Source organism: Manis javanica, chromosome 4 (genome assembly GCF_040802235.1).
Source record: "Manis javanica isolate MJ-LG chromosome 4, MJ_LKY, whole genome shotgun sequence".
NCBI classification, from domain to species: domain Eukaryota; kingdom Metazoa; phylum Chordata; class Mammalia; order Pholidota; family Manidae; genus Manis; species Manis javanica.
The window spans coordinates 42,345,003-42,359,088 of record NC_133159.1 but is presented as its reverse complement, the minus strand read 5'-3'; the positions used below and the strand labels follow the sequence as shown (position 1 = coordinate 42,359,088).

Here is a 14,086-nt window from a genome sequence, read left to right as displayed (position 1 = left end):
AAGGAACTGACCTTTATTATGAGTAGTATTATTTTATTATTTCTTTAGTATTACTATTCCTAAAGTAATAATTTTTAAAAGTCTACACATTAAAAAAAAAAGTCTAGGCCAGCATATCTCTAACACCAAAACCAGGCAAAGATACCACAAAAAAAGAAAATTACAGACCAATATCCCTGATGAACATAGATGCAAAAACCCTCAACAAAATATTAGCAAGCTGAATTCAAAAATACATCAAAAAGATCATCCATCATGACTAAATGGGGATTTATTCCAGGGATGCAAGGATAGGACAATATTAGAAAATCAATCAACATCATCCACCACATTAACAAAAAGGACAAAAACCACATGATGATCTCATAAATGCTGAAAAAGCATGTGACAAAATTCAACGTCCATTCATGATAAAAACTCTCAACACAATGGGTATACAGGGCAAGTACCTCAACAAAATAAAGTCCATACACAACAAACCCACAGTCAACGTCATACTTAATAGCAAAAAGCTGAAAGCTTTTCTTTTCCTCTAAGACCAGGAACAAGACTAGGAAATCCATTCTGACCACTTTTATTCAGCATAGTACTAGAGGTCCTAGCCATGGCAATCACACAACAGAAAGAGATAAAAGGCAAGATAAATTGGCAAGGAACAAGTGAAACTGTCCCTGTTTGCAGATGACATATTATAGATAGAAAATGCTAAAGAATACACCAAAAAAACTCTTAAACCTAAAAACTGAATTCATTAAAGGTACAGGATACAAAATTAATACACAGAAATCTGTTGCATTCTTTATACTAACAACAAGCTAGGAGAAAGACAAATCAGGAAAACAACTCCATTTACAACTGCATCAAAAAGAATAAAATATGACATGATATTGTACATAAAAAACCCTAAAGAATCCACTCCAAAACTACTAGAACTAACCTCAATTCAGCAAAGTTGCAGGATACAAAGTCAATACATAGAAATCTGTGGTATTCCTATACACTAATGATGAACTAGCAGAAAGAGAAATCAGGAAAACAATTCCATTCACAATTGCATCAAAAAGAATAAAATATCTAGGAATAAACCTAAACAAGAAAGTGAAAAACCTATACCCTGAAAACTACAAGACATTCCTAAGAGAAATTAAAGAGGACACTAATCAATGGAAATTCATCCCATGCTCTTGGCTAGGAACAATTAATAGTGTGAAAATGGCCATACTGCCTAAAGCAATCTACACATTCAATGCAATCCCTATCAAAATGTCAACAGCATTCTTCAACAAACTGGAACAAATAGTTCTAAAATTCATATGGAACCACAAAAGACCCTGAATAGCCAAAATCCTGAGAAGGAAGAATAAAGCAGGGGGATCTCGCTTCCCAACTTCAAGCTCTACTACAAAGCCACAGTAATTAAAACAATTTGATACTGGCACAAGAACAGATGTGTAGATCAATGGAACAGAGGAGAGAGCCCAGATATAAATCCACATATACATGGCCAATTATATGATAAAGGAGCCATGGATATACAATGGGAAAATATCAGCCTCTTCAAAAACTGGTGTTGGCAAACTGGACAGCTACATGTAAGAGAATGAAACTGAATTATTGTCTAATTCCATACACAAAAGTAAATTAGAAATGGATCAAAGACCTGAATGTAAATCATGAAACCATAAAACTCATAGAAGAAAATCTAGGCAAAAATCTCCTGGATATAAACATAGGCAACTTTTCCCTGAATACATCCCAGGCAAGGGAAACAAAAGCAAAAATGAACAAGTGGGACGCATCAAACTAAAAAGCTTCTGTCTGGCAAAGGACACCACCAATAGAACAAAAAGGCATCCTACAGTATGGGAGAATATATTCATAAATGACTTATCTGATAAGGGGTTAACATCCTAAACATATAAAGAACTCACATGCCTCAACACCCAAAAAACAAACAATCCAATTAAAAAATGGATGGAGGATCTGAGCAGACACTTCTCCAAAGAAGAAATACAGAAGGCCAACAGGCACATGAAATGATGCTCCACATTGCTAATCATCAGAGAATAAAATTAAAACCACAATGAGATATCACCTCACCCCAGTTAGGATGGCCAACATCCAAAAGACAAGAAACAACAAATGCTGGCGAGGACGCAGAGAAAGGGGAACCCTCCCTGTTGGTGGGAATGTAAATTAGTTCAACCATTGTGGAAAGCAATATGGAGGTTCCTCAAACAACTAAAAATAGAAATATAATTTGATCCAGTAATTCCACTCCTAGGAATTTTTCTGAAAACAAGATCCCTGATTCAAAAAGATATAGACACCCCGATGTTTATCACAACACTATTTACAATAGCCAAGATATGGAAGCAATGTAAATGTCCATCAGTAGATGAATGGATAAAGATGTGGTACATATACACGATGGATTATCATTCAGCCATAAAAAGAAAACAAATCCTACCATTTGCAACAACATGGATAGAGCTAGAGGGTATTATACTCGGTGAAATAAGACAGGCAGATAAAGACAAGTGCCAAATGATTTCCCTCATTTGTGGAGTATAACAACAAAGCAAAACTGAAGGAATAAAATAGCAGCAGACTCAGAGACTCCAAGAAGGGACTAGTGGTTACCAAAGGGGAGGGGTGTGGGAGGGTGGGTGGGCAGGGAGGGACAAGGGGATTGAGGGGTATTATGTTTAGTACACATGGTGTGAGGGATCACGGGGAAAAAAACCGTGTAGCACAGAGAAGGCAAATAGTGGATCTGTGGCATCTTACTACACTGACGGACAGTGCCTGCACTGGGGTATGGGGGGGGACTTGATAATATGGGTAATTGTAGTAACCAATTGTTTTTTCATGTGAAACCTTCATAAGAGTGTATATTAATAATACCTTAATAAAAAAATTTTAAAAAAAAGATACCATCTTACACCCATTAGGCTGGCTACCCTTTAAAAACAAACAGAAAATAACAAGTGTTGGTGAGAATGTAGAGAAATTGGAGTGCTTAAGCACTGTTGGTGGCAATGTAAAATTGTACATCTGCTGTGGAAAACAGTATGATCGTTCCTCAAAAAGTTAAAAATAGAATTACTGTATGATCCAGCAATTCCCCTTCTGGGCAGTCCACCAAAGGAACTGAATCTCAAAGAGTTATTTATACATCATTTCCCATAGCAGCATTATTCACAACAACTAAAACATGGTAGTAACCTAAGTGTCCAGCAATGATAAATGGATAAGCAAAATGTGGTATATACATAATGGATATTATTCAAACTTAAAAAGGAACAATTCTGCAGCTTTCTTTCTTATGCTACAACATGGATGAACCTTGAAAACACACTAAGCAAAGTGAGCCAGTCACAAAAAGACAAATACTGTATGATTCCACTTACATGAGGTACTTAGCCTGAATCATAGAGACAGAAAGTAGAATGGGAGTTGCCAGGGTGTAGGGAGAGGAGGGAATGAGGAGTTAGTGTTTAATAGGCATAATTTCAGTTTTATAAGATGAAAAGAGCTAGAGACAGATGGTGGTGATGACTGCACATTATGAAGGTATTTAATATCACTGTAAAATGGCTGAGATGATATATTTTATGTTATGTGTATTTTACTATTAAAAAAAAGGAGTATGAACTGACATGGTGTGATCCCAGGACATACTCTTAGGTAAAAATTGCAAAGTACAGGAAGATACATAAACTATACTACCTATATATAGTGTAAGCAGAGGAAATAAATCCTAAATACATCTGCTTAGTACTTTGACTACACCCTCAGTTAAAAAAAAAAACCTGCAAATAAATCTTCAACTGTTTCAGTAGGTGTTTCATACTGCTATAGGTATATAGCAATTCTGAAGCTCTTTTTTGTACAGTGTAGAATGAAGCAAATGTGCCAGTGCTGCTGGGAGCTGAGGTTCTCACTCAGGAAAAGAGATACATATACAGAACGGAGAAAAGCAAAGAAAAATGGTGTCAGGATGGACACTTGGAAGTATTACTTTAAACTTATTTCATGTATTTCTTAGCTCTGCTGACTGAAAGGGCTTAAAAACAAAGATACCCCAATAGCAATGAGTATACCTAGTACTCAGATACTTGTTTCCAACTAAAAGGAACTAGGCCTCCTGGCTGAAAGGCCTAATTTCCAGGGCTGGAACAGGGAAGTATAAGAAAGATAAAACATCTTAATGTGCCAGAGTAAGGAAGTACTCAAAATAACAGTAACAATAATAATGGTGGCATGTAAAAATGACAGAGGAGTCAATTTGTAGAGCACTCACTGGCCAATCTGTGACAAAATGAACATCAACATAATTAATGACAGTAATGTATTATAAACCACTGAAGACCATCTGAATCAAGGTGGATTTCACACTGAGGATACGTTAAACAGACTGATAAAGAAGGCTGGTCTCTTCCTTACAACAGGATGTCAACTGGTCAATGTAAAGGAAGGCTAGAGTTGAAAAATCATCACTTTGCAATAACCACTGTAAAGAGGGTTCCAGTAATTACCAGTGGGTGCTGAATCGAGAGAGGAAAGCTTGATGAGGGCCATGATGCTGGGCCTGGTCTTCATCCTCAAGTATCTCACTCACAAACAATACAACACTATATAGGAAAAATATCTAGATATAGATAAAATATTATCTAATATCTGGGCAATACTTTGACCACATGATGAACAGTAACATGACAACTGAAGGACACTGTGTGCTTCAAAACATGGTACTCCTGAGAAGGATATAACCCTTACATAGTACTCCAGCCAAAGATAAGAACCTAATTATGAAGAAACATCTGACAAACCCCACATGAGGGACACTCTTCAAAAAAGCCAACAAACAAAGCTGGTCTACACTCTTCAAAAGTATCCATGTCAAAAAGGACAGGAAGGACTAAGAAACTCTTCCAGAATAAATTATGAAGAAACATGACAACTGAATGCAGAAATGATCCTCAACTGAAAGGAACAAAATTTCATACAGGGCATTACTGGGGTAAATCAATGCTGGAAATATGCACAGTAGATAATATAAAAGTACAATGTTAAATTTCCTGAAATTTGATAGCTATACTATGGGTCACTAAGGAGAATATCCTTGCTTTTAGGAAATACAAATGTAAGTGTTGAGGGGTAGAAAAGCATGATGTATGCAACCTATCACTAAATAGTTCAGAAAAAAGGTGAGTAGAGAACAGATATGATAAAACGAATCTGGTGAAATGTTTAAGATTAGTGATCTACAAGTTAAAAATTATTTCAGAACAATTTTTAAGTACTTCATAGATCAACTGCCCAAAGACCTACACATTATTAAGACTATGGATGTATTCTAAATTTTTTTAGTTTTCTGATCACCCAGATGTATGAACTGAAGGAATAACAAAGGATAAGCCACAGTAAAACCAAACCACAGAGAAAATAGCTGCTGCATCAGCCTCTCTCCTTGGCTTCCTGCAGATACCATTATAAAACAATCCTCATAAGGGATTCTCATTACCTCACTAGTGGATCAACAGGCATTTCCTAGCAAGTGGAAATGTTGCATGGCTTTAATAGTAATAGTGGATGCTCTTTCTGCTCATTTTAAAGGAATTAAATACACGCTGTCCACTGTAATTTGGGGTGCAAGAAGTAACATTTGTTGTGTTTCAACATCTTCACTAACACTGAATTTTATCTATTATAATGTAAGTAAATTTTTGATCAACCCAAACAATAAAACTACTTAGTATATTTTGCATTTGATTTAAAAGACATAAATTTCTATTCAATAAAAGGTTTTTGATATATAAGAACACCTTTTAAATTTATTAGATTTATAATTTTATTAATTATTTATAATTTATACTTTATAATACTTTGTATAATTTATAATTTATTTTATTTAGTAAGTTAATAAAATTAATTTTATTAAAAAATGAAGAACACCTTTTATATTTATTATACCTTATACTTCACGTAAGGATGGCATAAGATCTGTAGAGTTTCTTAGTACTGGGAAGATCAGGGTATCTCCTTTCCATCCACACAATATCCAACATGTATATAGTACATAATTTCAAATCTTCAAAGTACACTAAACTTACATCTATACCAGGTTAGTCTGCTGAAACAAAATTTCTTGTTTCCTTTTGGTATACCTCCTTTGACAGCATCTTAACTACGTACATAATCCCTCTATAGAATATTCCAGCACCTGTCCCATGTTATCATATATACTAAGGTTTACATGCTAAAATCTTTTTTTTCTGATTTTCTGATCACTGTGATGTTAAATGCTATTAACCTGAAACCAGCCTATGTGTACATTCCTGGTAAACAATTCTCTATTATACATACATAATCTGAAGGTTCCAATTATGTCTTCTAGTTCAAGCCTAATGACTTAAGCAATGGCTTCCACTTTCACTAGAGATGTCAGAAATTAAAAGGATTTTAAAACACAACTGCTATTTTCAAATCAGAACAGGAAAATATGAAAACAACTAATTACTGCAAATTGCTTTACTCTCATCCTAGGAATAATTACATATGACAAATTTATAAAGAAAGGGTTCTTTTAAAGCAGGGATTCTGAACTTTGGCTGCATGTTAGAATTACCTGGAGCTTTTAAAATCTTAACACCAAGTCCGAGGCCAATTAAATCATCTCTGGAAGATGGGACACAGGAATCAGTATATTTTAAAGCCTCCAAAGTGATTACAATGCACCACCTAGGTAGAGGGTCATTGTTGTAAAAAAATATTCTAGAACATACTTAAATATACGCTGCTTTAAAACTAATACCAGATTAGAGCCAAGACGGCAGTGTGCGTAGAGCAGTGGAAATCTCCTCCCAAAACCACATATATTTTGAAAATACAACAAATACAACTCTCCCTAAAAGAGAAATCAGAAGACACAGGACAACACCCAGACTATATCCACACCTGCAAGAACCCAGCGCCTTGTGAAGTGGGTAAGATACAAGCCGCAGCCCGGCAGGAACCGAGACCCCGCAACTGGAAGGAAGCATCCAGGGACACTTAGCCCAGCAGCTGGGAAACCCGGGGAACTCTGGGTGCCCTAACCCCCTGTGCAGCAGGGCGGCTCGGAGGCCCCTCACGGAGATAAACAGCCTCCCAGCCGTTTCCCCTCTGACGCAGCTCCGCCATATTGGAGCAACAGTCTGAGGCAGGACACGCCCACAGCAACTGCGGGGCTAAACTCCATAGAGGCTGGGCAAGAATCAGAGGCCCCATCTGCATGCAGCTGCCCAGCACAAGCCACTAGAGGTCACTAGGAAGGCCACAAACCAACAAGAAGGGACATTCTCCAAGCCGTCACTCGCCCCAGCTCTGCAATCTATCTCTATCACCATGAAAAGGCAGAATCTGAGAAACACAAAAATCACAGAGACAACACCTGAGAAGGAGATTGACCTAACCAGTCTTCTTGAGAAAGAATTCGAAATAAAAATCATAAACATGCTGATGGAGATGCAGAGAAATATACAAGAGCCAAGGGGTGACATCCGGAGGGAGATTACAGAAGTGAAACAATCTCTGGAAGCATTTAAAAGCAGAATGGATAAGATGCAAGAGGCCATTGATGGGACAGAAACCAGACAAGATACTCATAGAAGGTGACGCAGAGAGAGATAAAAGGATCTCCAGGAATGAAACAATATTAAGAGAACTGTGTGACCAATCCAAAAGGAACAATATCTGCATTATAGGGGTACCAGAAGAAGAAGAGAAACAAAAAGGGATAGAAAGTGTCTTTGAAAGAAATAATTGCTGAGAACTTCCCCAAACTGGGGGAGGAAATAGTTGGATCAGACTACAGAAGTACACAGAACTCCCAACAGAAAGGACCCAAAGAGGACAACACCAAAACACATAATTAAAATGGCAAATATCAAGGACAAGGACAGAGTATTAAAAGCAGCGAGAGAAAAAAAGGTCACCTACAAAGGAAAACCCATCAGGCTATCATCAGACTTCTCAACAGAAACCTTACAGGCCAGAAGAGAATGGCATGATATACTTAATGCAATGAAACAGAAGGGCCTTGAACCAAGGATACTGTATCAAGCACGATTATCATTTAAATCTGAAGGAGGGATTAAACAATTCCCAGACAAGCAAAAGTTGAGGGAATTTGCCTCCCACAAACCACCTCTACAGGGTATTTTAGAGGGACTGCTCTAGACAGGAGCACTCCTAAAAAGAGCACAGAACAAAACACCCAACATATGAAGAATGTAGGAGGAGGAATAAAAAGGGAGAGAAATAATAATCAGGCTGCCTTTATAATAGCTCAATAAGTGAGTTAAGTTAGACAGTAAGGTAGTAAACAAGCAAACCTTGAACCTTTGGTAACCACTAATCTAAAGCCTGCAATGGCAATAAGTACATATCTTTCAATAATCTCCCTGAATGTAAATGGACTGAATGCACCAATCAAAAGACACAGAGTAATAGAATGGATAAAAAAGCAAGACCCATCTATATGCTGCTAACAAGAGACTCACCACAAACCCAAAGACATGCACAGACTAAAAGTTAAGGGATGGAAAAAGATATTTCCTGCAAACAACAAGTAGAAAAAAGCAGGTGTTGCAGTACTAGTATCAGACAAAATAGACTTTGAAACAAAGAAAGTCACAAGAGATAAAGAAGGACATTACATAATGATAAAGTGGCCAATCCAACAAGAGGATACAACCATTATAAATATATATGCACCCAATACAGGAGCACCAACATACCTGAAACAAATACAAACAGAATTAAAGGACGAAATAGAATGCAATGCATTTATTTTAGGAGACTTCAACACACCACTCACTCCAAAGGACAGATCCACCAGACAGAAAATAAGTAAGGACACAGAGGCACTGAACAACACACTAGAACAGATGGACCTAATAGACATCCATAGAACTCTACATCCAAAAGCAACAGGATACACATTCTTCTCAAGTGCACATGGAACATTCTCCAGAATAGACCACATACTAGGCCACAAAAAGAGCCTCAATAAATTCCAAAAGATTAAAATCATACCAACCAACTTTTCAGACCGCAAACATATAAAACTAGAAATAGATTGTACGAAGTAAGCAAAAAGGACCACAAACACATGGAGGCTTAACAACGTGTTCCTAAATAATCAATGGATCAATGACCAAATTAAAATGGAGATCCAGCAATATATGGAAACAAATGACAACAACACAAAGCCCCAACTTCTGTGGGACGCAGCGAAAGCAGTCTTAAGAGGAAAGTATATAGCAATCCAGGCATATTTAAAGAAAGAACAATCCCAAATTAATAGTCTAATGTCACAATTATCAAAATTGGAAAAAGAAGAAAAAATGAGGCCTAAGGTCAGCAGACGGAGGGACATAATAAAGATCAAAGAAGAAATAAATAAAATTGAGAAGAATAAAACAAAAGAAAAAATCAATGAAACCAAGAGCTTGTTCTTCGAGAAAATAACAAAATAAATAAGCCTCTAGCCAGACTTATTAAGAGGAAAAGAGGCTCAACACACAACAGAATCAGAATCGAGAAAGGAAAAATCCAGACAGACCCCACAGAAATACAAAGAATTATTAGTGAGTACTATGAAAACCTATATGCTAACAAGCTGGAAAACCTAGAAGAAATGGACAACTTCCTAGAAAAATACAACCTTCCCAGCCTGACCAAGGAAGAAACACAAAATTTAAACAAACCAGTTACGAGCAAAGATATTGAAGCAGTAATCAAAAAACCACCCAAGAATAAAACCCCCAGGGCAGATGGATTTAACTCGGAATTTTATCAGACATACAGAGAAGACATAATACCCATTCTCCTTAAAGTTTTCCAAAAAATAGGAGAGGAAGGAATACTCCCAAACTCATTCTATGAAGCCAACATCACCCTAATACCAAAACCAGGCAAAGACCACACCAAAAAAGAAAACTACAGACCAATAGCCTTGATGAACGTAGATGCAAAAATACTCAACAAAATATTAGCAAACCAAATTCAAAAATACATCAAAAGGATCATACACCATGATCAAGTGGGATTCATCCCAGGGATGCAAGGATGGTACAACATTCAAAAATCCATCAACATCACCCACCACATCAACAAAAAGAAAGACAAAAACCACATGATCATCTCCATAGATGCTGAAAAAGCATTTGAAAAAATTCAACATCCATTCATGATAAAAACTCTCAACAAAATGGGCATAGAGGGCAAGTACCTCAACATAATAAAGGCCATATATGATAAACCCACAGCCAACATCATAATGAACAGTGAGAGGCTGAAAGCTTTTCCTCTGAGATCGGGAACAAGACAGGGATGCCCACTCTCCCCACTGTTATTTAACATAGTACTGGAGGTCCTAGCCATGGCAATCAGACAAAACAAAGAAATACAAGGAATCCAGATTGGTAAAGAAGAAGTGGAAGTGTCACTATTTGCAGATGACATGATATTGTACATAAAAAACCCTAAAGACTCCACTCCGAAACTACTAGAACTAATATTGGAATTCAGCAAAGTTGCAGGATACAAAATTAACACACAGAAATCTGTGGCTTTCCTATACACTAACAATAAACTAATAGAAAGAGAAATCAGGAAAACAATTCCATTCACAATTGCGTCAAAAGAATAAAATACCTAGGAATAAACCTAACCAAGGAAGTGAAAGTCCTATACCCTGAAAACTGTAAGACACTCTTAAGAGAAATTAAAGAGGACACTAACAAATGGAAACTCATCCCATGCTCCTGGCTAGGAAGAATTAATATTGGTAAAATGGCCATCCTGCCCAAAGCAATATACAGATTTGATGCAATCCCTATCAAATTACCAACAGCATTCTTCAACAAACTGGAACAAATAGTTAAAAAATTCATATGGAATCACCAAAGATCCCGAATAGCCAAAGCAATCCTGAGAAAGAAGAATAAAGTGGGGGGGATCTCGCTCCCCATCTTCAAGCTCTACTACAAAGCCACAGTAATCAAGACAATTTGGTACTGGCACAAGAACAGAGCCACAGACCAGTGGAACAGAATAGAGACTCCAAACATTAACCCTAACATATATGGCCAATTAATATATGATAAAGGAGCCATGGACATACAATTGGGAAATGACAGTCTCTTCAACAGATGGTGCTGGCAAAACTGGACAGCTACATGTAAGAGATAGAAACTCATGTAAAAAGCTTCTGTACAGCAAAGGACACCATCAATAGAACAAAAAAGGTATCCTACAGTATGGGAGAATATATTCATAAATGACAGATCCGATAAAGGGCTGACATCCAAAATATATAAAGAACTCACGCACCTCAAAAAACAAAAAAGCAAATAATCCAATTAAAAAATGGGCAGAGGAGCTGAAAAGACAGTTCTCTAAATAAGAAATTCAGATGGCCAACAGACATATGAGAAGATGCTCCACATCGCTTGTCATCAGAGAAATGCAAATTTAAACCACAATGAGATATCACCTCACACCAGTAAGGATGGCCATATCGAAAAGCCATTAACAACAAATGTTGGCACGGTTGTGGAGAAAGGGGAACCCTCCTACACTGCTGCTGGGAATGTAAATTAGTTCAACCATTGTGGAAAGCAGTATGGAGATTCCTCAAAATGCACTAAATAGAAATACCATTTGACCCAGGAATTCACTTCTAGGAATTTACCCTAAGAATGCAGCACTCCAGTTTGAAAAAGACAGATACGCCCCTATGTTTATCACTGCACTATTTACAATAGCCAAGATATGGAAGCAACCTAAGTGTCCACCAGCAGATGAATGGATAAAGAAGATGTGGTACATATACACAATGGAATATTACTCAGCCATAAGAAAAAAACAGATGCTACCATTTGCAACAACTTGGATGGAGTTGGAGGGTATTATGCTCAGTGAAATAAGCCAGGAGGAGAAAGACAAGTACCAAATGATTTCACTCATATGTGGAGTATAAGAACAAAGGAAAACTTAAGGAACAAAACAGCAGCAGAATCACAAAATCCAAGAATGGCTAATAGTTACCAAAGGGAAAGGGACTGGGGAGGATGGGTGGGAGGGAGGGACAAGGGTGGGGAAAAAGAAAGGGAGCATTACGATTAGCATGTATACTGTGTGTGTGGCACGGGAAGGGCTGTACAACACAGAGAAGACAAGTAGTGATTTTACAGCATCTTACTACACTGATGAACTATGTGGGGGGGGGGACTTGGTGAAGGGGGGAGCCTAGTAAACATAATGTTCTTCATGTAACTGTAGATTAATGATACCAAAAAAAAAAACTTAATACCAGAAAAGGCTATAAATTTACTCTGACAATGTTTAAAACTTTCTTGTTTCTTTTTAAAATTGTTTTTTGTCATACCTTTACCAAAAATGGTGTTAGCCATGTTGAGCACCTGCTTTATTAATTATAATTAGATGAAGAGCATGTTTTAGAATCCCAAAGTTCTATCATTGTGGATGAGTAGTTTAACCTCCCTAAGCTTCCATTTCTTCATCTATAAAATAGGGGGATTAAAGTAGAAAACAGCATGCATAACATAATGTCTGGTACATAGGTAATGTGTAAGTACCTCACTTACTATTACCAAGTGAGACTAGAATATGTGAGGCCAGGAACACATCTTGTTCAAAGTTATGTTTCTACAACCTTCTGCAGAGTAGCTACACTGATTAATTGTTAAGCGCCTTAAGGGATTTTTTAAAAATCTGTTTGTAACCCTAACAACTAGTACAGGTTCTGATATACAACACAAGCTAAGAAATTTTCTGAACAAATTAAACAAACTTGAATCAGATAAAAACAAACCCTCAAGCCTTGCTTTGTAGGAAAGAAGTCAGAATAACCAGCATCTGTAGCCAACAGCCCCACAAACTTCATTGCAGGCCGCCGTCGTATGAACAGTTCTACAGCTCCATCAGTGATGCAATTGCCCCCCGAAATGTCCAGCGACACAACATGAGGCAGAATATCCTTCTGCTGTAGCAAATGAAAAGCTAGATCTGATTTGAGTTGCCTGTGATCAGAGATATCAAGGTGAAGCAGACATTTAAGTTCTCTAATGACTGCAAGAACCTGTGGTTTGGTCATGGTCAGGCATTTCAGATAGTGCATTGTGAGAGATTTGAGTCGCTCTTTACAGGTAAGGAGGGCAGAGATGTCAGTGACCAGAGTATTGGAGATATCCAAGCTTTCCAGTTTTGGTAACTGAGAAACATTAGCTAGGTCTTCACTATGAAAACAAACATTGAAAACACTTAAAATGCGAAGACCAGTAAGCTGACTGAAGAACAGCAGCCTTGAATCTCGAGGGATGCTTGTAGAGTCCAAAAGGAGACACTGGAGATTTTGCTGGATCCAGCTATTGCTGCAGAGTCCAGTTATGATGTCTGCGATTGAGAGGTCAGTGTGCACGGCAGTAGCATCCAGTTCAATGATTTTATGATGGCAGAAGGCTTTTATGAATGCAGCTGTAGAGATTTTAGCTTTTTGGATATTGACCAGCTTCAGTTTCATTTGGTTGCCTTGGAAAATGCTCGCTGTTCTATCAGTCAGCTTGCCTATAAGAGAACCAGAACCAGTTTATATAACAACTCATATCTTTTCCACTAGGCATTGTGTTAACTAAGACAGATGCTAATAATAACAAAATGACCAAATTTACTGCTTCTGCTCAGTCCATGCCGAGCACTGTCTAAACCCTTTACTCAGATGATCTAGTTACCCTTTACAATAATACTGTAAAGGAACTGTTATTATTACTATTATCTTACAGCTAAGGAAACTTAGAGATTAAATAACTTGTTCAAGGTTAAAATATGTGGCAATGCAGGAATCATAACCACTTTGACTCCAGGGCCCACAGCTTTATCCATAGTAACCTCATACACACACAAAAAAAGAGAACAAAATTAAATAGGCAGGTAAGCACAGGGTATGTAATACATAAACACTACTAATGATTTCTTTCAACCAAATTAGCAGACGGTCTTTGACAAGTCACTT

General features: G+C 37.3%; 1 protein-coding gene across 1 annotated transcript in view; it reads right to left on the bottom strand.

Annotated features, from left to right (window-relative positions):
- Positions 1 to 14,086, bottom strand: part of ZYG11A (zyg-11 family member A, cell cycle regulator) — a 64,144-nt gene that overhangs the window by 29,516 nt on the left and 20,542 nt on the right. The window contains 1 exon segment of the mRNA XM_073232851.1: positions 12,890 to 13,641. Within this exon segment, the coding sequence (XP_073088952.1) occupies positions 12,890 to 13,641 (752 nt within the window).